The 25,599-nt window shown below is 36.3% G+C and overlaps 1 protein-coding gene across 2 annotated transcripts in view; it reads right to left on the bottom strand.

The window, feature by feature from the left end:
• NEGR1 (neuronal growth regulator 1) overlaps positions 1 to 25,599 on the bottom strand; it is a 531,321-nt gene that overhangs the window by 141,389 nt on the left and 364,333 nt on the right. For both annotated transcript variants that reach the window (XM_087719471.1, XM_087719472.1), the window contains exon 4: positions 14,852 to 14,983. In XM_087719471.1, the coding sequence (XP_087575597.1) occupies positions 14,852 to 14,983 (132 nt within the window). The remainder of the gene's footprint in view (positions 1 to 14,851; positions 14,984 to 25,599) is intronic.

The following is a 25,599-nucleotide window of genomic DNA, read 5'->3' as shown; positions in this document are numbered from 1 at the left end:
GCAAAGGGGAAAGAATTCCTTGCTGCAAACTTTATTCTTATATTTAATTAGTACAGTGGGGACGAGTGTAATCCCATTCTCTCTCTCATGCAATATTAATACTGTGATGGGAAAAACCCAAAGGACAGGAATATAGTTCTCTCTCTCTCTCTCTCTCTCTCTCTCTCTCTCTCTCTCTCTCTTCATAACTACAAGAAAGAAACTTCATTGATTCCTAGCACAGTTTTCCACTCAGTGGCAATGCATTATACAGAGTTAGTTCCCATCAAATAAAAAAATCTGTGGGAATTACAGTATATATACCCCTGCACACACGACAAAGAACAAATCTAAAAGAACATGATTAAAGCGTAAGTACAGCCCAAGATAATTATATGTTTGTTATTCATGTTGATCTTGCCTTTAATAGTAAACAAATACTGTGTTTTCAATGGAAAAAGTTATGCTCTCAATATAGTTTTAAATGGTAACAGATTTAGCTTCTGCTCAATTGGAAATGAAGATCAATTTAATTTCCAACTGGCACACAGTGTTAACTATTTGAGGATTCAGGAAAGAAGAGTGGGGGAAATCTATATTGTTTACCAAAACTATTGTTTCAAAAAACACACATACACTCACACTTTCTCGCACACACATATGATCAGTGCTACACTGATTGCTCTTGGAAGAAAACAGGTGATTATTGCCTAGATTTTTTTTAGGATATTTCAAATGCCTATTACAAGCTAATAGCAAAGGATTGCTTCCTTGTGATACTACCTGCAATTCTTGACTCATTATCTATAAAAAAAGGAAATAAATTCTGCAGTAAGTTGTGAGAATTAGTCCATCAAAGAAATAACAGAGCAGAAAAGCCTAAGGTTAATTATTACTCCAATCTGTATTTCATAACCATTAGGGAAGTATTCTTTTTATTACATTGGTCAGAAATGCATTGATGTTTTCTGTTTGAAACATAACAGTGGATGAAGGCAATTAAAATAATTCCTTTGAACGTAGTTTCAAAATTTCAATAATTATTCAGTGTGACTGACTGGAACTGCTGGAAAATATGTCTACTTTTCCCCTAGAGCAAGAAAAACTTTATACATTTGCTGACATCTTGATTGACTTGTACAACTTGCCATTTGAACATAAAGTCATATATTCTCTTTTACAACACTAGAGTTGTGCCATTAGTTGCTTTGTAGCTCCAAGCAGGAACCAAACTGTATCCTTCTTTTGCTTATGCAAGGGATCAACCCATGAATTTTCTGGAAATGAATGATGGCTGATTTTTGTTATATACTGGCTAAGGTCTGGATATAGAAATAAATAAGAAAATGGTTTTTTAAAATAATATAATTTTAGTTTCCTTCTTAAACACAATGTTTGTGTAACTCAATCTTACCATGTTAAATTATTAAACCAGAACACACTATTTATTAACATTAATAATGGTTTAACAAATCTTATATGCAATGTGTCATGAGTAGAACCTAAATTGTTCTTTTAAAACTACATTATAATCTTCATAGCAATCTTATGTATAAGTGTATGCATATGTGGGTGTGTGTATTTGTATGTGTATGTATGCATCAGTGGTGGGTTTCAAATTTTTTTAGAACTTCTTCTGTAGGTATGGCCTGCTTTGTGGGAGTGGCGTGCCGACCATGTGACTGAGTAGGAGTGGCTTGCCAGCCATGTGATTGAGTGGGAGTGGCTTGGCAGTCATGTGACTGTTGGCGTGGCCAACTTGTAAAATGTGATGAAACTCACTTAACAAAGCTCTTGCTTAGCAACCAAATGTTGGCTCAGAAACTCTGGCATTTGAAGCATGCAAGTCCTAAAGCTGTCAGGTTACAAGACCCTTGCACCCCTAACCCTTTAGAAAAAAACCTAGGGGTGTTCAAACTTGACAGCTTTAAGACTTGTGGACTTCAACTCCCAGAATTCCTCCTCCAGTCATGTTGGCTCAGGAACTCTGGCACTGAAGCACGCAAGTCTTAAAGCTGTCAAGTTACAAGACCCTTGCACTCCTAACCCTTTAGAAAAAAACCCATGGGTGTTTAAACTGACAGTTTTAAGACTTGTGGACTTCAACTCACAGAATTTCTCTTCTTGCTCTTCATCTTGATGATGTGCAGACGGGCGGAGGGAGGGAGCTGGAACAAGTTCTAAACGGCACTGTAGATTTGTGGAACCTCTTCTACAGAAGAGGTTAGAACTGACAGGAACCCAACCCTGGTATGCATGTATGTGTATTTATGTATGTGGATATAGATCCAAAAAGCAAGATAGAGAATATTGGCCAAAACATGTGATATTTTTTCAAGGACCTAGATCCAAATATAAAATGGAAAATTTAACAAATTCTCTAAAATAGGAAGAAGAAGCATGACTTCAGGGCTTACTTTAGTTTCGTTTTGAATAGTTTGAAATCATAGTTTCCCACTACTTATGAAGCAATATCTCAGTTGATATAAGATGATATTTATCCACTGCAAACTATATGGCAGCTATCAGATCAGTTCAAATAGCTGAATATGTTTTAAAAGGTTCATATGTATAGAGTACTCTCATAGATCTCTCCTATTACATCCAAAGGAATATAACTTTGTCTGTTGACTGCAGCATTCCTTATTTTGTCCATTAAAAAAAAGATAAGGCTGGTAGTGGAGGAGTATAGGTTTGTTTCCATGTTTGATTTGCATATTGCCTCAACACATGAAGCAGAATGGGACAGTTTAAAAATTCATCCCTTCTTGGTCATATCTACTACCTGATTTCAGCAGCAATAATGTGCTCTTTTGCAAGGATTCAACATGAATCAGTTTGGAATGAAATCATTTTGTTTTTTAATAAGCAAATTAAATGGATTTCATGCAGTTTTTCCTGCTCTAGATGGATCTGAAAGACGGAAACATTGCTTTGGTTTAGGCTACTCTAAATATGTTGGCTAAAGTAACAAATCACTATAAAATAATTAATGTTAGAAATGTGATGGAATGTAGTCTGGATTCCCAGGAGGAAGATGGTTGAGCTTCAGAGGATTCTGGGAGACAAAATTACCTGGACCCATTTTATTCAGGTTTTAGTTTGAGTTCCAGAACAGAGCTGCTGATTGCTGGTTGCCAGCAGTTCTGCAGTTCAATTAATTCACTAGCTCAAGGTTGACTCAGCCTTCCCTCCTCTGAGGTCGGTAAAATGAGGACCCAGATTGTTGGGGAAAATATGCTGATTCTGTAAATCGCATAGAGAAGGCTATAAAGCACAGTGAAGCGGTATACAAGTCTAAGTGCTATTTCTGTTAATGGTGCTTTCTGATGATCTGTGGCAGAGCTGGGATGGGGATAGTAGATCCATCCTTGTACTCTGTCTTCATTTCTCAATAGCTTTCAGTACCATTAATTAGAGTATCTTTTTTGAAACGGCTGCATTATGGAAGGCATTATTCAGTGATTAACATCTTTCTTTGTGGCCAGTTTAGTCAGTATTAACTGGCAGGGAGGGATTTGTTCCACAATATCCCACTTATAGGGTGCTACAGGGTACAATACTCTAGCCCAGTTTGTTTAACATATGCATGCAACTTCTGGGTGAAATTGTGAAGTTTCTTTTCAGGTACTAATCAGTTAACATCCTTGTAGGCTAACTATGTTGGCATAAAAACAGGGTGGTTAGCTTGCTATTCTGTTTAAACATACAATATAGAATTTTCGAATAAATAACCTAAATCGAGGCCATAATGAAGAGAAGAATTTGCTTTTATTTGAGCTTCATAGGTATTGGCAATAAACATTATACATATTTCTCCCCAAATTAAATAGCACACATACAGATATACATACCACATATTTTCATTAAATGGCTATTTCAGTAGTATCATGGCAAATCTTACAGGTTTTGGTTTTTTTTTTAAATTTGATTTTGGCACTGGGCCACAAAAATAGTATGCAATTTGTTCCATTCAGTAGAAATAAGAGAGAAATGATGGGGTCTTGCATTAGTTTATAGAACCTACAACATTGGCTGATCTCTCATTTCAGAAATATTCAAAAATAACAAAACTTTAAATAATTATATAGTGTGGAAGGAAACTATTGTACGTTATGCAGAGAGAAATGGGACATTTAGTTATACCCCAATCAAATTGGTTCTTGGTCAGACCAGTTAAACTGTAAATAAATCCCAGGATGTGAATGCTTCCCAAATAGCAGTAGTGATCTGTGTACATTCTATATTTAACCATCTACAAGAAGCACTACAATTAGTGTATCTATTACTAATAGTTGTACTTCCCTACAACTGTTTCTGAGTGCAGAAAAGAACAACAAAGTTCATTAGAGGTTGGAGGCCAAAACAGATGAAGAACAGCTGCAGGAATTGGGTATGTCTAGTATATGGAAAAGAAGGACTAGGGGTGACATGACAGCAATGTTCCAATATTTGAGGGACTGCCACAAAGAAGAGCCAGCTCAACCTATTTTCTAATGTACCAGAAGACAGATAAGAAACAGTGGATAGAAACTAATCAAGGAGAGAAGCAACCTAGAACTAGGGAGAATTTTTTTTTAACAATGAGAATAATTAAGCAGTGGAACATATTGAATTCAGAAGTTGTGAGTTACTCCATCAGTGGAGGCTTTTAAGAAGAAACTGGGCAGCCACTGGTCTGAAATTGTATAAGGTCCCCTGCTTCAGCAGGATTGGAGACCCACAAGGTCCAACTCTGTTATTCTGTTTATTATGCTATTTGTTTATTAGACAAAGCCATGAAAAAGAAGTCACCATTGCATGGTTCTGCTCAACCACTTCCTTTTTTAAAAAAAGACTGGAGTGCAATTTATTCTAAGAAAACATTGACTTCTTCAGTGTTATTAAACAACACACATCTGAAAAGATTAAAGCAAAAATTATCCATCTTAACACTCAAAACCACAACAAACATCATAGTCCACTAATTTCTTCATCAGTAGGTTTAAAGTTTGCAATATAATTAAATTCAATAACAAATATGAGTATATTCCAACTAAAATGAGCATTATAACTAATATTATGCAAACTGCCATAGCAACTGTAACATAGACTTTTAAGAAATGCTAATAAGTTGAGCTAAAGATCCAAGAAAATAAATCAACTTGAACAGGTCTTTCTACTACCGTGTTTTCCCTGAAAATAAGACAGGGTCTTATTTTCTTTTGACCCCTGAAATAAGCACGTGGCCTTATTTCCGGGGAGATCTTATTATTTTTGAGGTGCAGAAGGTGACGAGTGTGGTCATCTCTTGGCTGCTGCTGTGTTGCAATATTTTCAGGGAAGGACTTATTTTAGCGCATGCGCTCAAAAGCCCGATTAGGCTTATTATCTGGGGAGGTCTTATTTTGGGGGAAACATGGTGAAAGTATTCTTTCCTTGATTCTAAGGTGATGATCAAGTCAACGGGGTGAATTTTGATGCATTTTTTCTTTCCAAATTTTCTCTGCAATCCAGAGCGGGGAAATTTCAAAATTGTAAAGCAAATAAAAATAAGTTTGGCCAACTTTTCAAATCTCAATTCTCAATATTAAGGGAAAAAACATAACTGTTCCAACATATTTCATCACATGCCCACATGTATAAAATTGTACATTGATCAAAAGAAGATGTTTCTTATGACCAATGTATCTCCTTCCTAATTGTCAGATGTCTTGACTTTGTTTTCTTAAAATGGGACATAGAAGCTAGTTTGGTGTAGTGATTAAGGAAAAAAGCAAGAAACCAGGAGACTGTGAGTTCTAGTGTGACCTTAAGGGTGAAAGCTGGCTGAGTGACTTTGGGTCAGTCACCTTCTCTCTCTTAGCAGAACCCACCTCACGGGGTTGTTGTTGTAGAGAAAAAGAGGAGGAGGATAGAGTATTATATATGTTCACCATTGTGAGTTACTTATAAAGTAATAAAGGTGTAATAAGAGTAAAGGTAAAGGTTCCCCTCAAACGTATGAGCTATTCATTCCCGATTCTAGGGTCTGGTGCTAATCTCCATTTCAAAGCTGAAGAGCCAGCGTGGTCCAAAGATGTCTCCGTGTTCATGTGGCCGGCATGGCTAAATGCCAAAGGCACACTGAATGCTGTTACCTTCTCACCAAAGGTGGTTTCTATTTTTCTACTTGCATTTTTCAAACTGCTAGATTAACAGAAGCTGGGACAAGTAATGGGAGCTCACTTCATTACGCGGCGCTAGAGATTAGAACCGCCGAACTGCCAACCTTTCTGATCGACAAGCTCAGCATCTTAGCCATAGAGTCACTGCATCTCTGACAAAAAGTGTAATTGAACTGTAATAAATGAATAAGTGAATGAATGAATATACATTGCCTGAGTCCAGAATATCTTCTTTCTAGAATAGCTCATATGGGAAATAGAAATCCAATGCCTTTTTAAAAACAGTATTGCCTTGCACAGAAAAAAAAGACATACAAAAGCTGAAATGGTGATGGAAGGAGAAAGCTTAAAGGGCAGAGTTCTGAAATACATCAGGCGTTACACTTTCAAGTACATGGGTGTTTGGAGATTACTCCATACTCCATTACTCCATACTCATTTTGATGAAAATGACTAAAAATCTAACTTTTTTTCAGCAAAAAATTAATTTAGTTTCTGTACATATTATGCTCCTTCCAGATACTTGCACGTGTAAGTTCTTAACTTAAAAAATCATGCACCACAATGAATATCTGTAGAAACGCTGCATATAAAATCCATGTATTTTAGAGACCTGCATATGGACAGCATATGAGACAGAAGAGTTTACTAAAAACTTCAAAATTGGCAGAGGATGCAGACTAATTTATCAATATAGTCCCTTGGTTGTGAAAACCCATGCCCCTTTCCTGATTGCATTTCTTGCCAAACTATAATGCTTCTCAGCATGTGAGAAGTTCTTATTTATTATTCTGTTTTGCGACTGCATATGTTGATTTTATTCTGCTTTGTGTTGGATAATGTTTTCTTCATTTAAAGACAACCAGAGAAATACAATTGCACATTTTCTAACAAAGAAGAAACCCAAAGGCAAGGCAAGAAACAATGGATGGAAGCTAATCAAGGAGAGAAGCAACCTAGAACTAAGAAGAAATTTCCTGACAGTGAGAACAATCAACAAGTGGAACAGCTTGCCTTCAGAAGTTGTGGGTGCTCCATCACTGGAGGCTTTTAAGAAGACGTCTTCTAATCCAACCTGTCTGAAATGGTATAGGGCCTCCTGTTTCATAAGGGGGTTGGACTTGAAGACCTCTGAGGCCCCTTCCATCTCTGATATTCTACGGTATTCTAAGACAATTTCCCCCCGCTCCTTCTAAGTGCTATCTTTCATATTCAAGTCTTTGATTTGTATGTAAGCTATGGCAGTATGAAACTAATTGTAGCCATAAATAGTCTCTCCGCCCTCTTCATAAACTAAACAATAAAATTTCAATTGTTGTCAGCTCTTCAAGATAGACAGGGTCAAGAAACAGCCTTGCTAAGGATTCCAGGCATCAGTTTATTGTTGTAGGACAAAATAACAAAAAGTTTGAAAGACTTTCTCTGTGCCCTATCTTATACCAAAGGAAATCAAAGTACGATTATCTTGAGTTTCATTCTCATGCTATCCTATTTTTCAGGACTGAGTTGTCTTTTCTAAAAGTTTTCTTTAACAATTTGTTCCTTCCCCACTCCCAAGGGGGAAGACAATCACACCAGTCACCCAAAATATGCACTTAGGATAGAGGATCTAAGAAGCTTTCTGTGAGACTCATACTTCTCAATTCCAATTGTGTCTAGATTAGAAACTGAGTAGTCTTGTCTTAAAACTTTCCAGGATTCAAGCTTCAATTTCTAGAAATTTAAGAATTTAATAACTTCATTAATACTTATTTTTTTGAAATTATATACTGACATCCCAAATGACTTAGCAAAGCTGTTTGTAAATTCCAGCCAATATTTCAGGTGCCATATTCACATCTTGCTACATTAACGTGAAGTTCTAAACCCAGGTAAACTATAAATCAGCATCTGCATTACAATTAAAATTTGCAAATAAAACCTTGCTGACAAAACAAAACACAGATTATTTATTTTAATTCTGGTGGAATGGTATTCTCACTAGCAATTAAACATTCCTTCTACTAGTAATTGTACATTCTGTACAGAAAGCATGCATGTATGTTCCTGCTCATCTACTCCCTCCACCATATATTCACCAAAACCTATCCTGTTTATAAAGTTATATTTTTAAAACAAAGACAAGATGACATATTTAATTAAAAAAAGCATAATTGGCACAATCAAAACAGAACAAAAACAGGAAAACACAAAACCGTGGTGCTGTACATACTAAAAGAACAAAAAGAAGTTTTACTGCAATGTCTCAGAAGCAAAAGAAATACAAATCTTCACATATGAACAATCATTAAGGGGGATAATTTATTTCCTTGCATACATTTGGAAGGCAGAGTGGTTGTTTATGACATAAAAATGAACATCCAATATTAAAAAATAGATCTTTTGTTTATGCTGCATAGTTGTTCAGAATTGATTGTTAGCAAAATGCTGTGTAGAACAGTAAACGGTAAAATGTTTTGGTCAGAAGAGAAATGAACTGCATTCTACTGAGGTCACTGCTTCATGGGACTTTTAGAGGGAAATCATATCATATATCATTCAGAGGGTTTACAATAGTGAATGGTAAACCTCAGGAACTGTGAATGAGAGGCATGCATAAATGTACGGAAAAATGTAGGTCTTTATCTGGACCAAAGCTGTCAAACTCCTGGCCTATGGGCCAGATGCATCACACACTGGCCACACCCATGCCCGGTTTAGTCACCTGATGCTGATGTGGCAATGTGGGTTTGACCCTCCCCATCTAGATCCACAACCCCTCCTCCCTCTTTTCAAATCATTAAAACAGCTGTTTCTTTTATTCAGGCTCATATGGCTACTGCAGCTACTGCATCTGATTTTCTTCATATGTATGTGCATGCACTTTGCTTTTGTGCAGAGAGTCACTCTTCCTCTCTGTAGGTATTGCAGAATGACATGTTGCAGGAAAAAAATGTACACCATCATCAGTGACATCAACAATGCTCATTATTTCTCAGCTGCTTTTGCTACCTGCAGTTGTATTTTCTCCTCTAGTGATCATTACCGACACTGCTTGTCCATAATAGACCTCTTTAAAAAAAAGGAAAACCTAAGTGTTATAAGTTTGGGCTCATTAAAAATTAAAATGTGGGAAGGAATGAGAATGGAGAAAATCCCTATGGATAGAAAGGATCCACAATGTTTTTGTAATATTTAATGCCTAAAAGTATTTCTACTGAATGAAGTTCATTCAGTAAATCATTTACTGTTGAAAGCAATTTAAAAACATTATTTGGATTTTAAAAATGCAAATTGTTTGTACAAGTAGCCATAGCTCTATGGTGTTGTTTCTTGGATAATGAAATTTTGTGTTTAAAGCTGAAAAGAATTTATTCCTGTTTAAAAGTGTGCATTCTTTATACCTTCTAGCTTCATTTGGGCTTCATTTATTGGTGTCATCTCCACAGAAAATAGCTTGAGCGGCAGAAAAAGCTTCACTCCACAGGGTTTGAAAAATCTGTTTTTATTTCTCACATTTTGTGAGACCTTGCTTGAATTTGGTGCTTTCAACAAAGTAAGATGGTTGTGTTTTTTTGCTCTATCACTCTATTTCTTTCATCACTTCCAGGTCTCACTGCAGCCTGACAGCACCATTGTTTGATAGTAACCAAGAATTATTAGGCCATATATCCAGTCTGGGTGGCATGAAAAAGAAATTTTTTGAAGGTTTTTCTTTTTTATCTCAAGTGCTTAATGCCACACTTCCCTGCTCAAATTGTAATTCAAGAACCTTTTTACATCCTTATTTTGCAAGGAAAAATATTTTTAAAAAATGTACAAATTATCTTCTTTTTCCAAGACCTGCATGAGTAAATCTATCTTTTTCTTATTTCCTTATTTATAGAAAGTATGTACTGCATTGGTAAATAGGCAGTAAAAAAAGAGGCTAAATATACTATTTCCCTCACACACTCCAAGTGTTAGCAAAATGACTTTAGAATTAGATGCAATGAAGTAGATTAGGACATTATTGGAATTTGTTTTCAAACATTAACATATATATTCATTGAAAATTAAAATGCAGACACACCCATAAATCATTTCTCTGGCTCTAAGCAGCTTCCAGCCTGCAGCTGTTTTGTTAAACACACATCTGGTGAGTGCAATGGTTGTTATATCTTGATGAGTTAACTCTCTTGCCAGGCATATGGTGATTTGCATGATACAGAGATCACAAAGTCTCTCTTGCAAGAGTTGCAGTTTGTTCACATTTCCTCGGTGAATCAAGACTTGCACATATACCTTGCACCATCTATCAACATTTACAGCTATTTTAATTACAATTGTAGAGCCAAGGCCATTAGGACAAATTGCACTTTGCAATGTGAGCATAAATCTGATGTAATGGCATTGATTTTGGGGCAGCTACGTCGTATTTACAGCAAAAGGGGGGGGGGGGAATCAGAATCCTGTTCAATATGTCCAAAGGCAGTGGAGTGGTAAATGATACAAAATTTTCACATCAAAAACCAAGGGATCATGATCTTTCTCCTAGTTGGACTTTTTATCCTTGATAATACAACAGCTTACACAAAAATCTTCCTTTCATCTGGCAGGAAAGGCAGTAACCTTTATTCTCTAGTGTCAGATGACCTGTGATATATGTAAGTAACAATATACTGTAGTTCAAATACACAGCTTGGTCTGTCAATGTGCAATGCTTTTATGAGATTTCTCTGATATTCTTAGTGGAATATTAGAAGAAGAAAGAACCACAGATGAAATGGATGGAAGGATTGATGCAGTACAGTTTGAACCAGGATGCTATCTTGTTTCCTTTATCCTTGCAAAGAGTTGGACTGAAAGTGAAGTTCGTATGAACTGCATTAAAAAGATCCTGTTTTGCTTCACTGGACTATTAAATTATTATGGAATTTTGGACTGCTTTAGGAAGTTTGAGATCAGTATATCTACCTCAAACCATTTATCTTGTAAACTATATTTGAATGTTTCAAGCAAGAATGAAAAGCACTATTATAGCCAGCAAAAGACCCGCATAGCCCATTATTCTATTTCGGTAAATGGCCAACAAGATATTGATGGAAAGTTCAAAGTAGGACATATTTTATATTAACCCATACCTTGTGACTCAAGGCTCACAAGCTGGATCCGGCTGCATGGTGCTTAGATCTAGACCATGAGGCCACCCTGGAAACAGCCTGCAGTGCCTCTGCCAGCAAAAATGAAGCTTGGCAAAGTGCTTGGGCCACAGATTCCCCCGACATGAGTGATGTCAAGCTGGACATGCCTACCATGGACACACCTACCCATCTCCCAAGGTCAAACATAACTTTGATGTGGTATCCATGAAATGAAGTTTGACACCCGTTATAGAAGATCTAAGGAAAAAGCCAAAATAGTAAAGATTCTGGATTTCAATATAATCCATTTCTCTAATGGAAATTAAAGTTATGTCTGGTACATAAAGTATATGTACTATCTACAGTTTACATATATATTTCCAGACGTCTGGAAACCAGCCTTAGTCAACAAATGAGCCCCACCCACCACCCAGGCCGATACAACACAAAACAACAATGGGTACACAGCCAGCACCAATCAGCACCAATCGACCAATCATGATACAGCCACACATCCAATCAATCCACTTACTGAAACAACGCCGGCACTTCACACACCCCCACCTCTTGGTTTATAGACAGATGGCAGCTCCAATCACACTTTAAGCCAAAAACACCAGCCAGATGGCGAGTGAGACCGCGCTGAAACGTTGCCAAGACAATCTCAATCTTACATGGGAAAAGACCCAAATACAAGACCAGCATATCTATACCTGTGAAAATCTATAAAACACACACACGCCCACATATGCACGCATGCACGCATGTATGTATGTGTGTGTGTATGTATGTATGTATGTATGTATGTATGTATGTATGTATGTATTCCTAAACAGGCAGAAAGTGGAAACTGATATAATGAGGCAGCTCTGGGCAATCCAGGAAGAATTCCAATACTCCTAATCTAGCTACAAGCAATAACTGGTAATACATTACTGGCAATATATTGCTAGTAATATGACCGGCTTGGAAGACATGCAGATAAGGTTTACCAAGCTATACGTTAAAGTCAGATCCAGAAAAACAAGAGCTCAGTGAATACAGTCATAGTTTTCTGGAGCACATTCTAGATTATTCAAGTGCTGGGAATTTACAGAGAGGGGGATTACATATCTGTTTCCCATTGAGGTGGAAGAAATCACTACACATTAAAAACATAGCATTTGGAGGTGAACAACGTGTTACCCTGAAACACATGCTTTTAAAAGAATCCTACTGATGAGTCTTATTTTGTTTTGGTGGGGAGAATACAAAAATTCAAGTATTTTTTTTTAAAATCACACTTCTACTAAATAAAATACTTCTCTCTGGTAGTGTCAAAGCCAAGTAAATTGGGGTAGATTGCGGAACAGGCAAACAAATGACAAGAAGATGTCCATATCAATGGTTTGGACTTACAATGTCAGTAGATGAATTAACTGATGCAAAACAGATATTTTTTCATGCATATCTATAACAGTCAAGATTTTCAGGATTTTCCAAAGTTGTAAAGGGTGGGGTAGTTCTATTTTTTTTAAAAAAATACCATGCCTTCTTATTTTAGCTTCTCATTTTCTACCTCAAAATGCCAAATAGCAATAGCAATAGCAGTTAGACTTATATACCGCTTCATAGGGCTTTCAGCCCTCTCTAAGCGGTTTACAGAGTCAGCATATCGCCCCCGAAACAAAAACCTGTTCTGAGTTTTGCAATTATGATTGGAGAATATATTTTGATTGGTGTTTCTCAACTTTGGTTACTTTAAGATGTCTGGACTTCAATTCCCAGAATTCCTAAAGTATATCAAAGTAGCTGTTTTGGAACAAAAGACTCTACCAAAAGAATTGAATAAAGACTTAAAAAACTGACATACATCAAAAGATTTCAGAAGTTCTATACAAAAACAATGGGTTTTTAATTATAAATTTGTATGGTATTTGCAATGTGTTTTAGATATAACTTGCATTGGCATAACTATTTCATCTCCCTACTTCATCCCACATCAATCTAAATCTCCTATAATATTCTAACAGTGTTCTGTAGTTAACGTTTGTGGCTTTAATCTGATTTAATAATTAGTCTGAAAAGGTGCTACCAGTCTCCTTCTGATTCAAGACACAAAGTGTCTTCTTAAGTAACAGTATTTCTTTTGGCAATATGCAGATGTATTACTTCATTTCTCTAAGGGCAGTATCTGCTGGCTGGGGAATTCTGGTAATTGAAGTCCTCACATCTGACAGCTGCCAAAGTTGAGAAACACCAGCCCATCATAATAACTACAATTTTTCTACTGCATTTTTCCTGAAACAATACATTAGTGGTATGTTAATATTAAGCATAATGGAGAACTATTTGTGTTAGAGTACATAAATGCAATTATAATCTGAAATATATTGTGTGAGAAGGAATAGCCACTATGATAACTGTAAATTTTCCTCATCTCCTCACTGTTCTAACTCCTCACTATCATAACTCCTATCGTTTAAAATTGAACTGAGTTTTTTTTTCCACTCAAACTTAATCTTAATATGCGGCAACTCAAAACAATTTCATTACTGGAATTATCACAGATATGGACTTCAGAATTTTGCAAAAGGATGAAACAAGGAAAATACAAGTCAGTTTAAATAAAGTACAGTAGTGTTTTACTTATTATCATTTTCTTTATTATAAAATTAAAGAATCTTCAGAAAATTTGAATTTGTTATTAGGGAAACCTATTACAATATTTTATGTAAGTAATGTGTATTTTAAAAATAAGATTAAATCTTTTTCCTTGTACTTTTATAGTTTAATTTCTTCATACACATACACACATACCCACACGTATGTATACCAGAGGTGGGTTCCGGCAGTCAGTACTGCCAGGTTGCTTGTGGGCACACCGCACACGCTTGATGCATGCTGCGCACGCCTGAGCAGTACACTAAAAATTGTTCTGCGCATGTGCAGAAGCAAAAACCAAGATGGTGGTGCCTATGGCGCAGCCTGGAGAACCAGTTTGTGGGTGTGGCAGTCCTGGGTCAAGCCACCAAACCAAACTGGGCCAAACTGATAGGAACCCACCACTGCTGTATATGTATATAAGGATACATAACATGCACAAATAAGCATTGGCCCCAAAGGTATCTTTTTGGTAAAAACTTTTCAGTGGGGAATGAGAGGTTCTCTCACAGTCTTCATTTATTTTCAGCTTTCTGTCATGTAATGGCCACGTTTTGTGGAAATCTTGCTAAAATCTATAGAGTTCTGTTATCTTCTTATCAAGATTGAAATTAGTGAACATTTCCAATTCAAAAAGAAAGAGTGAATAGGCAGCCCAGCATGTGGAAGAAGTCTATGGATGAATGAGAAAGGCTTTCAAAATAATTTTTTTTGAGATGTGTGGCTGGGAATAATGCATGCTCATGAAATGTAAGTTATTGTAAGTTATTATAAGAACTGCCAAGAATTTCCACTGGTACAAAAGGTCAATGACCTTCTCCAGAAGACATGTTATAGGCAAAGCCTGTAGCTATGCTTCTCACCTAGTGTAATCTTTATACACAATTTATGTCACATTTACTCATTTATTGACAACTGCATTTTGTGTCTAAAATCACAATGTACTTAATGATTCTTTTTTAAAAAAAATTCACGACTTACAGTTTACTGTGACTTTTACTTTTTTCACATCTGGAACTGAGACATCATTTTCAGCACTACATTCATACTCCCCAGCTTGGTCTCTTGTAATTCCATAGATGTCCAAGTATTGTCCGTTTTCAAAGGGTTTGGCTGAAATGAAAGAAGAAAAAGATGTTGAAAATAGGAAATCTGGCGGAAAAGGAACTGGATCTGAATGAATCTTATTCAGATATAAAAAACGCGCTACACAAAAGTTCTGCTGACAGAACTATTTCTAAAATGAAAAATGAGTACATTGTACTTATTTTCTTGCGCTCAGGAAACAATCTCGCATTGTACAACTGTAATGGTATGTGGAAAAGACTTTGGGAGTCTGGGAAAGAGACATTGCCAAGGGAATGGTCAGATAAGAAACAGCAAAGCTGGAAACTGGGGGTGGGGAGGGTAAGAGGCTCAGATGAGACCCTCCCTAGTTTTGGGCTGTAAAGAAAGCTGGGGAAAGGACTATATTTTCAGACTTGCAAGATTCAATATAACTTCACAATAAAGCACAATTAATTAATCTGGTTGTGATTCCTAACTGGTTTCCACCAAGTGGCCCAGAATAATCTCATTTTAGCAGCAATGTTATAACAGTAACTAGCCAATGAAAAGTAATTACACAAGTTTTATAACAGTTTAGCATTACCTAACTTTAGCATACTACAAATAATTCTATGCCTCTTTGCTAGTTGAGTTGAACAGCCTTCTAGCTTGTAAGATGAACATTCACTAATATATCTCTATATTGACTTTTATAAAATATAAAGTTCCACTTAGACCATAAAAAATAATCTGACACATACACCAAATATGTACACTAAGTCATAGCATCAACACAATCCGATATATTGTAAGCAGTTAGATTCATAGGTGAACATTTGTCTAACAATAATATATGATTCTATCTGTTCTAATTATATGTTGAATCTTGCTCAACTTAATTCTTAATGTAACTGGTTTGGAAATACATCCTTGAATTAAAGTCCTATCTAAAATTCAGATTGTCACTGCACCTAGACATCTTCTCCAAAAACTAGCTTTGGTAACAATAATTTTCCAAAGACAAATATTATTCTGATTCAAATATGTTACATACTTAGATCCCACAGACTAGGCCTCCTCCGAATTCCATCTGCCAGCCAATTTTAAACTGTTGTTTTATTTTTATTTTTTGTATCCCCTCCCTTTTTATTGCCCTGAGTCTCTCGGGAATAGGGCGGCATACAAACTCAATAAATTCAATTCAATTCATACCACAATGACTGGAGACACTCCACATGGTACCCAAAAACTCGACAACCCACTTCTTGCACAAGCTACTATTTCATTTTGAACAGATTCTAAGAGAAATGGGACTTACCATTGAATATACAAACAAATTCATAGTTTTCTACACCAATATGAAGCTGTGTTTCATTAAACTTTAAATCTGATATGATGTTCAGGGAAGAATTTAGAAGCTTCACATGTTAAAGAGCAGAACTGGAGTTTCATGGTATCATTCTCATTCTCCTGCTTATAGACACATTCACCCAAACACATTTAGCTAGCTTCTCTTATTTCCTTTTCTTATTTTTCCTGCTCCTCCTTCCTTTCTATCCCTTTTGTTACAACTCTTCATACCATTCCAAACTCCTGTTTTTAAGAACGTCTACAAGTTCTTAGATTCTCTAGCTAATCATTTGGTCATCTAATCAGCAACTATATAATTTGACCTGCAAGAGATGGAAGAACTCAATGCAGTATCAGGAAACATAATTACCCCACTATATCTCAAGGTTAATTCCCATTGAAGGTTTCCAAATAATCACAACCAAGAAGCATTTCATGTTTCCTTTATTATTTTTTGTTATGCTTAGCTCCCCAAGGTTTTCCACATCATAATCTCTCACAACTTATTTGAAAACTATTACTCCTTGCTCCATCACTTTATAGTTTTATTATTTTTGTTAGGAACAGTTACTCAGTCACGGTCTAGAGAATGGTGCACTCGTTTTCTTTTCATGAATACTTTATATTTTAAGAAAATTAAGAAGTTTTAATCATGTCTACTATGCACATGCTGTCTTGCAGCAAAAGTTTGTTGTAGTTGTAAGTTTTCCAAGTACATCTTATGAAGATATAAAATTGAGTTCATAGATAAATGACACAGAGAGTATTCTTCCAATTTTTTTTAAATAAATCAAAACAAAATAGTTAGAAATTAGGAAAAAATGGCAATTTCAGTCTTTTAATAGTAAGCAACTTTAAGTAGTATTTTGAAACACCTGAAAAAGTCATGGCTGGACAGCACATCTATTAATTCCAGTGGGGTAGAGCTGAGAAAAACAGACACACATCTGCTGAGACCCAAATGTTCTCTCGCAGCTGATACAACTATGTGATTCCATCCAGTAAGATAAATTTGTATAATTTGGCAGGTAACAATGGTAATTGTTAATTTTAACAATTTTAGCTTTGCTGTCTTCTGGATGTTTTCCTAGATAATTTAGATCTTTCCAAGTGAAATAATGTAGAAATGATCGTTTAATACCAACATATGCCTCAGAAAAGCAAAAGTAAAGAGAGACAAAACAGAGAGAAAACAATTAATGGAACAAAAGAAACTGCAGTGGAATAGTTTTTTTCTCCCATCTCCCTTTTTGGGATAGAAAGAATGCCTTATGAAAAGTAAACTTTGACTAAAGAGCCAGCTGATCTGTTGATGTGATTGACTGCTGTTGTATTTCACTGTAGGGGGATTGAATGACTTTTTACAAAAATATTATTTGCTTTCAATGTGAACTGAAGCTTATGTTAGCAACCAAGTTGTCAGAAAAGCTATACTTTATTTATATTATATTGCACCAATAATTGAATATACTTTGGTGGATAGATTTTCAACAGATTCTTTCTGAAGAATTGTTAATGTCATAGTGCTGATTTTACTGCAGTAGAGAGTAAAATAAAAAAGAATGGGCATGTAAAATTTTGGGATCATTCAAGCTGAAAGGAAAATTTCACTCTTTAGCTAATCAATGTGCAATGAGAATGGACAATATTTGTCATACATGTCGACATGCTATTTAATCATTCTTACTCCTGTATCCTTTCCTTTACATTGTGGGATTTCTCCATCTCTCATATTTTGAGTAACTTCCAGGATTGTAATACTGGTGGCTTTGAAGTCTTGAGAAGAGTAGCATTCAACTTCAGCCAAGGTTAATATTGTTGCCACTCTAATATTAACAGAAGTGACAGGCTTCAGAGAATAGCTAGTACACCAGTACCACACAAGTAGCACAACTTTCCAATTCAATTTTAAAAAATATCACAAACAGTAACTTTATAGAAAATGTATGTGTTTTGTAGAGAAATCTGTGACTGGCAGGTTGAAGAAGAATTAGGGAAAGTGAAAGAAGACTAAATAACAAGTATCTCCAGCAATGCAATACAATACAATGCAAAAACTTTGTTAAGCTTGCTGTTTTCTTATTAGAGTTGCTATTTGTTTCTGGCATAACATCAAATATTCTTGTGGGGCACATCTTTGAAAATGTTACAGCAATCAAGTAAAATTACATGCTGCAAAGAGAATAATATTGGGAAATAATGATCAGACTCAACAATTTTATATGCTGTGTTTCTACGATGTTGTCATCCCCTTTATCCTCTAAAATTATCAATTCTAAGTGTGGAAATCTACAAGACTTCACAGGAGACATTCAAAAAAAGATGACATCCATCAATTTGTTCTTACAACTTTCAAAGAACTAACTGGGCATGAAGCACTCAAATTACAGTACATTGCAGGGTGTGGACTTATCCACACAGTTGCTTTTGTTACTTTCCTGCTGTCATGGAACCAGGAAAAATCTTGTTGCCCCATGCATACCCTTATCATGCATCTGTATAGCTGTATGGTGTAGCATTGTAAAGACAGTGGTTGATTTTCCCCACCAGAATTCTGAATGTCTCCAACCATGTGAAAAGCTGTTTCAACATAATATGGGATATATGCTGGAGCAGTGCTTGTAGATGCAAAGAGAATTTCCAGCCATTTTCCCTGTAAGGACTGCCAATCAATTGGCCTAATGGGCACTTAATGGCAACAAAGAGTTCTTCCCTCTTTGTTGTGATGTAATGGTCCTGCTTGGTGCAGATGTCATTGCTGCCAGAATGATCTGGGATTTTTAATCTGGGAAATATATTAAGCTGTGTAGTGTTCTTGGTTACATATGTATAATTCTTCCAAATTGATAATTGATTGTCAACATGTAAGCTTACCCAACATAGCCCAAATCTACTTTAGCCTATTTTCTATAGATCACAGCAAAGAGTTGCTGGATTTTTGTAGTTGAGATATACTTCATGAATAAACAATTGTTGAAATGATTGAATTTTGTTTGGAATCTATAAGAGAATTCCCCGAGTCTGGGTCTGAGAATGGGAATACTCATTTGCATGGTATTAGAGAGATATGTAAAGGTAGTGTATATTTATTTCCATAATCTGGCAAGTGGAAGACAGTCTCGTCTGTGTCAAATGTTAGTTAAATAAGGTTAGTTTCCTTCTAAATGTTAGAAGGATGCTCAAAAGGATCAACAGCCCCACCCTAAAATACTAATTGAAAAAGTAGGGTCCATAGCAAATGTGTTTATTTTATTTTTGATTTTTTATTAATCTTTTATTATTTTTATAACTAACTCAAGGAGGCATATTTAACACTCCTTCCTTATCCTATTTTTAATTTTAATTTTATTATTTATTCACGATTTTTCAACTTATTTTTTTCTTTCAAAAATGAATGGGAATAATGGGACTTTGTGAGTTTTAAACTTTGATATAAATGGTTAGCCGGTGTGTGTGTGTGATATTATATGTTGGTGGATAGGTTTAATGTACCCTTCAAAAGCCAATGTCCCAGCCTCTTCACAGCTAAAACATTGATAAGTGCAGAGAAAGTCAGGAAATGTAAGACTCTAACCTTGTATTTAAATCCTATAAACATTTTTCTAATGGATAAATCTGTTTCTATGTTAACTTTTCATTATGTTACATTTTAATAAAGGTTAATAAATATGTTGTAGATCCAAAAAGAAAGAAGTTATTTATCAAATAAGTGCTACATTGCTTTTTAGAAATACATTTTACGTGTTTGTCATCGTGATCATGTATCTTTGGTTCAGCCATTAAATGTACATGAAGTCTAACTCCCATATGGAAGTAGTTTACATATAAATGGCTTTTCACTTGAAATCCTACCCTGGCCACAAAATGTCATCCAACTATGTTAAAAGCTCAGTTAAAACATAAAACTAATCTAAAAACAAATAGTATAAAAAAATAAACACAACAGAAGTAACCAACGCGCCTAATAAAAAGACCAACTATTTATTTGGATCAATTTAATTCTCACTTACTGCAAATGAAATAGATATCAAGGTAAACAACAAAACTAAATAACCCTCCAGAGAATGGGAATTTCAGGGACAAACTCTAGTGGACTTAACCTGTGTTAGCAATGCTTCAAACTGCAATAGAATCATATAGGATAAAAATCTTGTTCTCTGCATCTCAGTGGATGAGCAAGATTAAGGTAATTTCACCATTAATGATGTAAGAGTGTCTTCTAGGATCATCCCACCATTGTTAAACAAAGCATTGTAAACAGGCTTCACATCACACCAACAATGACCAGGTGATGAAAAACAATGACCAGGTGATGAAAAAAAAGAGTTATAAGCACACGGGTGTCATACTGTACATGCCACATAACCTTGTCGTCATGTGATGTTTTTCCCTTTTGCGAAGCTGAACGTGACACATCCAGCCCATGGGCAGCCAGTTTGATACCCCTGCTCTAGTGGAAAAAACTCTAACTATGAGAATTCTGGATCATGCCTAATAGATGTCATGTTAGTTCTTATCAGAACAAATATCAGAAGATCTTTAAAACCCCAGAATTTACAGAAAAGTAGAAACATGGCTTAAGATTGAAGTCAAGGCTCTTCACCATTTACACATGCAAGTAAACATCCACTACTGGATAGGCATAAATTGATAAATCTCATGGACTAATGTATCATTTGTCTGGAATAAATGCATACTCTAATATCTTCAACAGAGTTTAGAAAGATTTAATCCTTTCTTTAGCCAAGATCATTATTAAATAATGATTTAGCATATTCTGATTTTATTGATTTCAAGGGGGAGAAGATTGAGAGATGAGATAAGATAGATCTCTAGAAATGTAAAACAAAAGTATCTGAATGTATCTGGCAATAAAAAACAAAAATGCCACATAAAACACGTGGATTGATTTAAACATAGAGGGTTATCAGATGCATTTCATTAATAAGATTATATTTTCACCAGATGTTTAGTATGTTTCCTCATCTATTCTATAATTGTTAGAAAATGTATATCAAACATCTGGTGAGCAGTAAATAGAAAAAAAATAAATTTCTCCAGTGTGCCAGTTTCAGTCTAAGCTTTGAGACAAGAAGCATTTGGAGGCACGTGCCAAATTAAAGGGAACTTCAGTCACAAACATTCTATTTAACATGAGAACCAGTGGTGGGTTCCAAATTCCGTTTCAACCAGTATGGTTGGAACGGCCCCGGTGTCACCCACATGCATGTGGTGCGCGTGCACACACGCGTGGTGCGTGCATGCATTGTAGCTGCAAATGATGCTTCCACAAGCATGCTTCCTCTGCGATGCTCCAGCTGCTTGGTGGAGCGTTGCGCAGGCGCTGTATGCGATGTGTGCATGCGTGGAAGCGCCAGCAGCTTTAAACCACGGTAAGGAGTTTGGGCGGGCGGCTGGGCCCTCCAGAGCATATAGCTTCTTTGTTTCTTGTGAAAGGATTTTGTTAATCTATCACCAATGCAAGAAATAACAAGTTTGGAAATATCAGAAATCCTTTAAAAGCAGTGGTAAATTTGCAATTTAGGCTCATAACAATTAAGAGCCATTGTAAATTTTAGTGGCTTCATATAGCACTTATCAAGAACTTTTCCCCAGGAGCACTGTAGATCAAGTAACCACTATGTTTAATGCTTTGTTATCCTGCCCTTCAATCAAAAGGACCACATAATAGGGATATAGTTGGGGGAGGGGGAAAATAACAATTATTTAACATTTTTCTTTTAAAGTATTAATAATTAATACTTATTTAATTCTCAGATTTCATTTAGATTTGAGACTTCAATGATACAGAAATTAAAAGACAACTAAACTATTTCTATTATTTATACAATTGAAAATTATGCATATTCTGAAGAGAATAATATCCTGCCAATCAGGGGTGGATTCCTCCCTGTTCGCCCCAGTTCGAAACTCATATCATTTCTAAAACTTTAGGATAAGTAAATATCAAGTTCAGTCAGGCTCAGTTTCTCTGAATCTAACATGTGAATTAACAAATTTCTACCCTGGTTTGTGAACTATATTTTAACTCATCATGACAATTGATATGCATATATTATGTACTTTTTCATGCAGGATATTTTTAGTGTGTGTGTGTGTGTGTGTGTATTTGCATGCACACATACACACATTTATTAATGTACAAGAAATATACATAGTTTAATTTTTCGCCTGAAAATTTCTCAGTGATTTACAGCATACACGCTTCAGGCTTATTATATAAAGTAACCTAACACTGAAATTTAAAAAATGGCATGGGAATGGAAAATATTATTTTAATATTATTTTACTCTATTTATGTTGCTAATATAGTCAGGAAGCTTGCATAATAATTAACAGAATTGCATCTGGAAAAAAGTTATCAACAATGATCTTTAATTAAATTTTCTTATATGCACATGTATTCCACCAGTTTTCTTTAACAGAATACATTTTTCATTCACAAATAGATTTACACTCCATTTTTCCAAAGATATGCATTGTTGTTCATTTTGATAATTGCACAAAGATACAAAAAATAATAGATTTCACATTTATATATAGAATGGTGGTGAAATTTTCATTGTCCATGGGTTGCATTTTTTCCCCTTAGGTTTCTAAGAGTCATTATTAGTTTCTGAGGAAGGTTGGTTTGAGAAAAGATGGCTTTCCCAGCGGTTGTAATAGAAAGCTGGTTTCTTGGCTTTAGGAAAGGAAGGTCAACAGTTGACCTGTTTCATTTCAAGTCATATGGCAGAAAAATAATAGCTCTTGCCTGGATTTGAGGACCACCTCTATTCCATCTGAATGGAAATGTTTTGGCTTAAATTTAGGACTATTTCCCCTGATAAAATATACTGCTCAAAAAAATAAAGGGAACACTTAAACAACACAATGTAACTCCAAGTCAATCACACTTCTGTGAAATCAAACTGTCCACTTAGGTATCAACACTGTTTGACAATCAATTTCACATGCTGTTATGCAAATGGTATAGGCAACAGGTGGAAAGCATAGGCAGTTAGCAAGACATCCCCAATAAAGGAGTGGTTCTGCAGGCGGTGACCACAGACCACTTCTCAGTTCCTATGCTTTCTGGCTGATGGTTTGCTCACTTTTGAATGCTGGCGGTGCTTTCACTCTAGTGGTAGCATGAGACGGAGTCTACAGCCCACACAAGTGGCTCAAGTAGTGCAGCTTATCCAGGATGGCACATCAATGCGAGCTGTGGCAAGAAGGTTTGCTGTGTCTGTCAGCGTAGTGTCCAGAGCATGAAGACGCTATCAGGAGACAGGCCAGTACATCAGGGGACGTGGAGGAGGCCGCAGGAGGGCAACAACCCAGCATCAGGACTGCTAACTCCGCCTTTGTGCAAGGAGAGACAGGAGGAGCACTCCCAGAGCCCTGCAAAATGACCTCCAGCGGGCCACAAATGTGCATGTGGCTGCTCAAACAGTCAGAAACAGACTCCATGAGGGTGGTATGAGGGCCCAACATCCACAGGTGGGGGTTGTGCTTACAGCCCAACACCGTGCAGGATGTTTGGCATTTGCCAGAGAACACCAAGATTGGGAAATTTGCCACTGGCGCCCTGTGCTCTTCACAGATGAAAGCAGGTTCACACTGAGCACATGTGACAGGCGTCACAGGGTCTGGAGATGCCGTGGAGAACGTTCTGCTGCCTGCAGCATCCTCCAGCATGACCGGTTTGGCAGTGGTCAGTAATGGTGTGGGGTGGCATTTCTTTAGGGGGCCGCACAGCCCTCCATGTGCTCGCCAGAGGTAGCCTGACTGCCATTAGATACCGAGGTGAGATCCTCAGACTCCTTGTGAGACCATATGCTGGTGCGGTTGGCCCTGGGTTCCTCCTAATGCAAGACAATGCTAGACCTCATGTGGCTGGAGTGTGTCAGCAGTTCCTGCAAGATGAAGGCATTGGTGCTATGGACTGGCCCGCCCATTCTACAGACCTGAATTCAATTGAACACATCTGGGACATCATGTCTCACTCCATACACAATGCCACATTGCACTGCAGACTGTCCAGGAGTTGGGGGATGCTTTAGCCCAGGTGTAGGAGGAGATCCCTCAGGAGACCATCCGCCACCTCATCAGGAGCATGCCCAGACATTGTTGGGAGGTCAAACAGGGACGTGGAGGCCACACACACTACTGAGCCTCATTTTGACTTGTTTTAAGGACATTACATCAAAGTTGGATCAGCCTGTAGTGTTTTTTTCCACTTTAATTTTGAGTGTAACTCCAAATCCAGACCTCCATGGGTTGCTAAATTTGATTTCCATTGATAAATTTTGTGTGATTTTGTTGTCAGCACATTCAACTATGTAATGAACAAAGTATTTAATAAAAATATTTCATTCATTCAGATCTAGGATGTCTTATTTTTGTGTTCTATTTAATTTTTCCTCTTGATCTAGATTCTACAGTTACAGTGAGCTGCTGAAGGAAGGGAAATTTGACTAAGCCATTGTTGTCACAAAAGGGTTTGCTGGGGCTGCAGTCTTGCCTCAAATTTATTTAACAACTTTTTTGGACTGTTCATTTAAGCAAATCTAAGATAAAGTTTTTTTTTTTTTTAAATGTGCAAATAGTTCTTTAGGAGATAGGTCATATATCTATCCTAAAACATTTTGCTGTCCATAGAACTTCAGCCACTCAGTCTTTCACTAAAGACAGTTTATTCCAGTCACTTTATAGCTATTTAAAACAAAACACTTTAGTATTATCTCAGTATTTACTTGGTGTCCCACTACAGATCTGAGGATTAAATCAAGCCACTGAAAAAGTTCTATTTTTTATATTTAAGAATATTTAATATTTAATTCTTGGTAGATTTACACATGTGCCATCTCTCATAGGTTAGCTTTCCTCACATTGAAGGTAGAACTTGGTTTATAGCTCTTAGTTGTTAGTTGAAGGTTATTTATGCATATTCCTGATGAAAAGCCTTTGGTTGACTCCAGGGTATTGCCACGGCTATCCTTGCCTATCATACAAGGATGCTGATTTCCCATATGCATATTAGAAATATGTATATTGAGGATATTCATATTTGGTCATTTCTAAGATAGACAGATAGTGCTAGCAGGAGATGCAACTTTATCATGTAGCGCATTTAAGATATTTTGCTCATATCCTTGATCCATTCTATGGAAGATGTATGGCTTGGTATATATCTTTTCTACTGGCTGATAATAACCAGAAATATGACTCTTGATACTGCCATATTATTTTGTTTAATTATATGAATTTATAAAAGGAAGTTCCACAATTACCATATTTTTGGACTATAACATGCACTGGAGTATAAG

This window comes from Thamnophis sirtalis, unplaced genomic scaffold, assembly GCF_051295495.1.
Source record: "Thamnophis sirtalis isolate CommonGarterSnake01/CBP01778 unplaced genomic scaffold, rThaSir2_p1.2 scaffold_7, whole genome shotgun sequence".
In the NCBI taxonomy this organism is placed as follows: domain Eukaryota; kingdom Metazoa; phylum Chordata; class Lepidosauria; order Squamata; family Natricidae; genus Thamnophis; species Thamnophis sirtalis.
The sequence above is the reverse complement of the archived record's forward strand: the minus strand, read 5'-3'. Positions and strand labels throughout refer to the sequence as shown.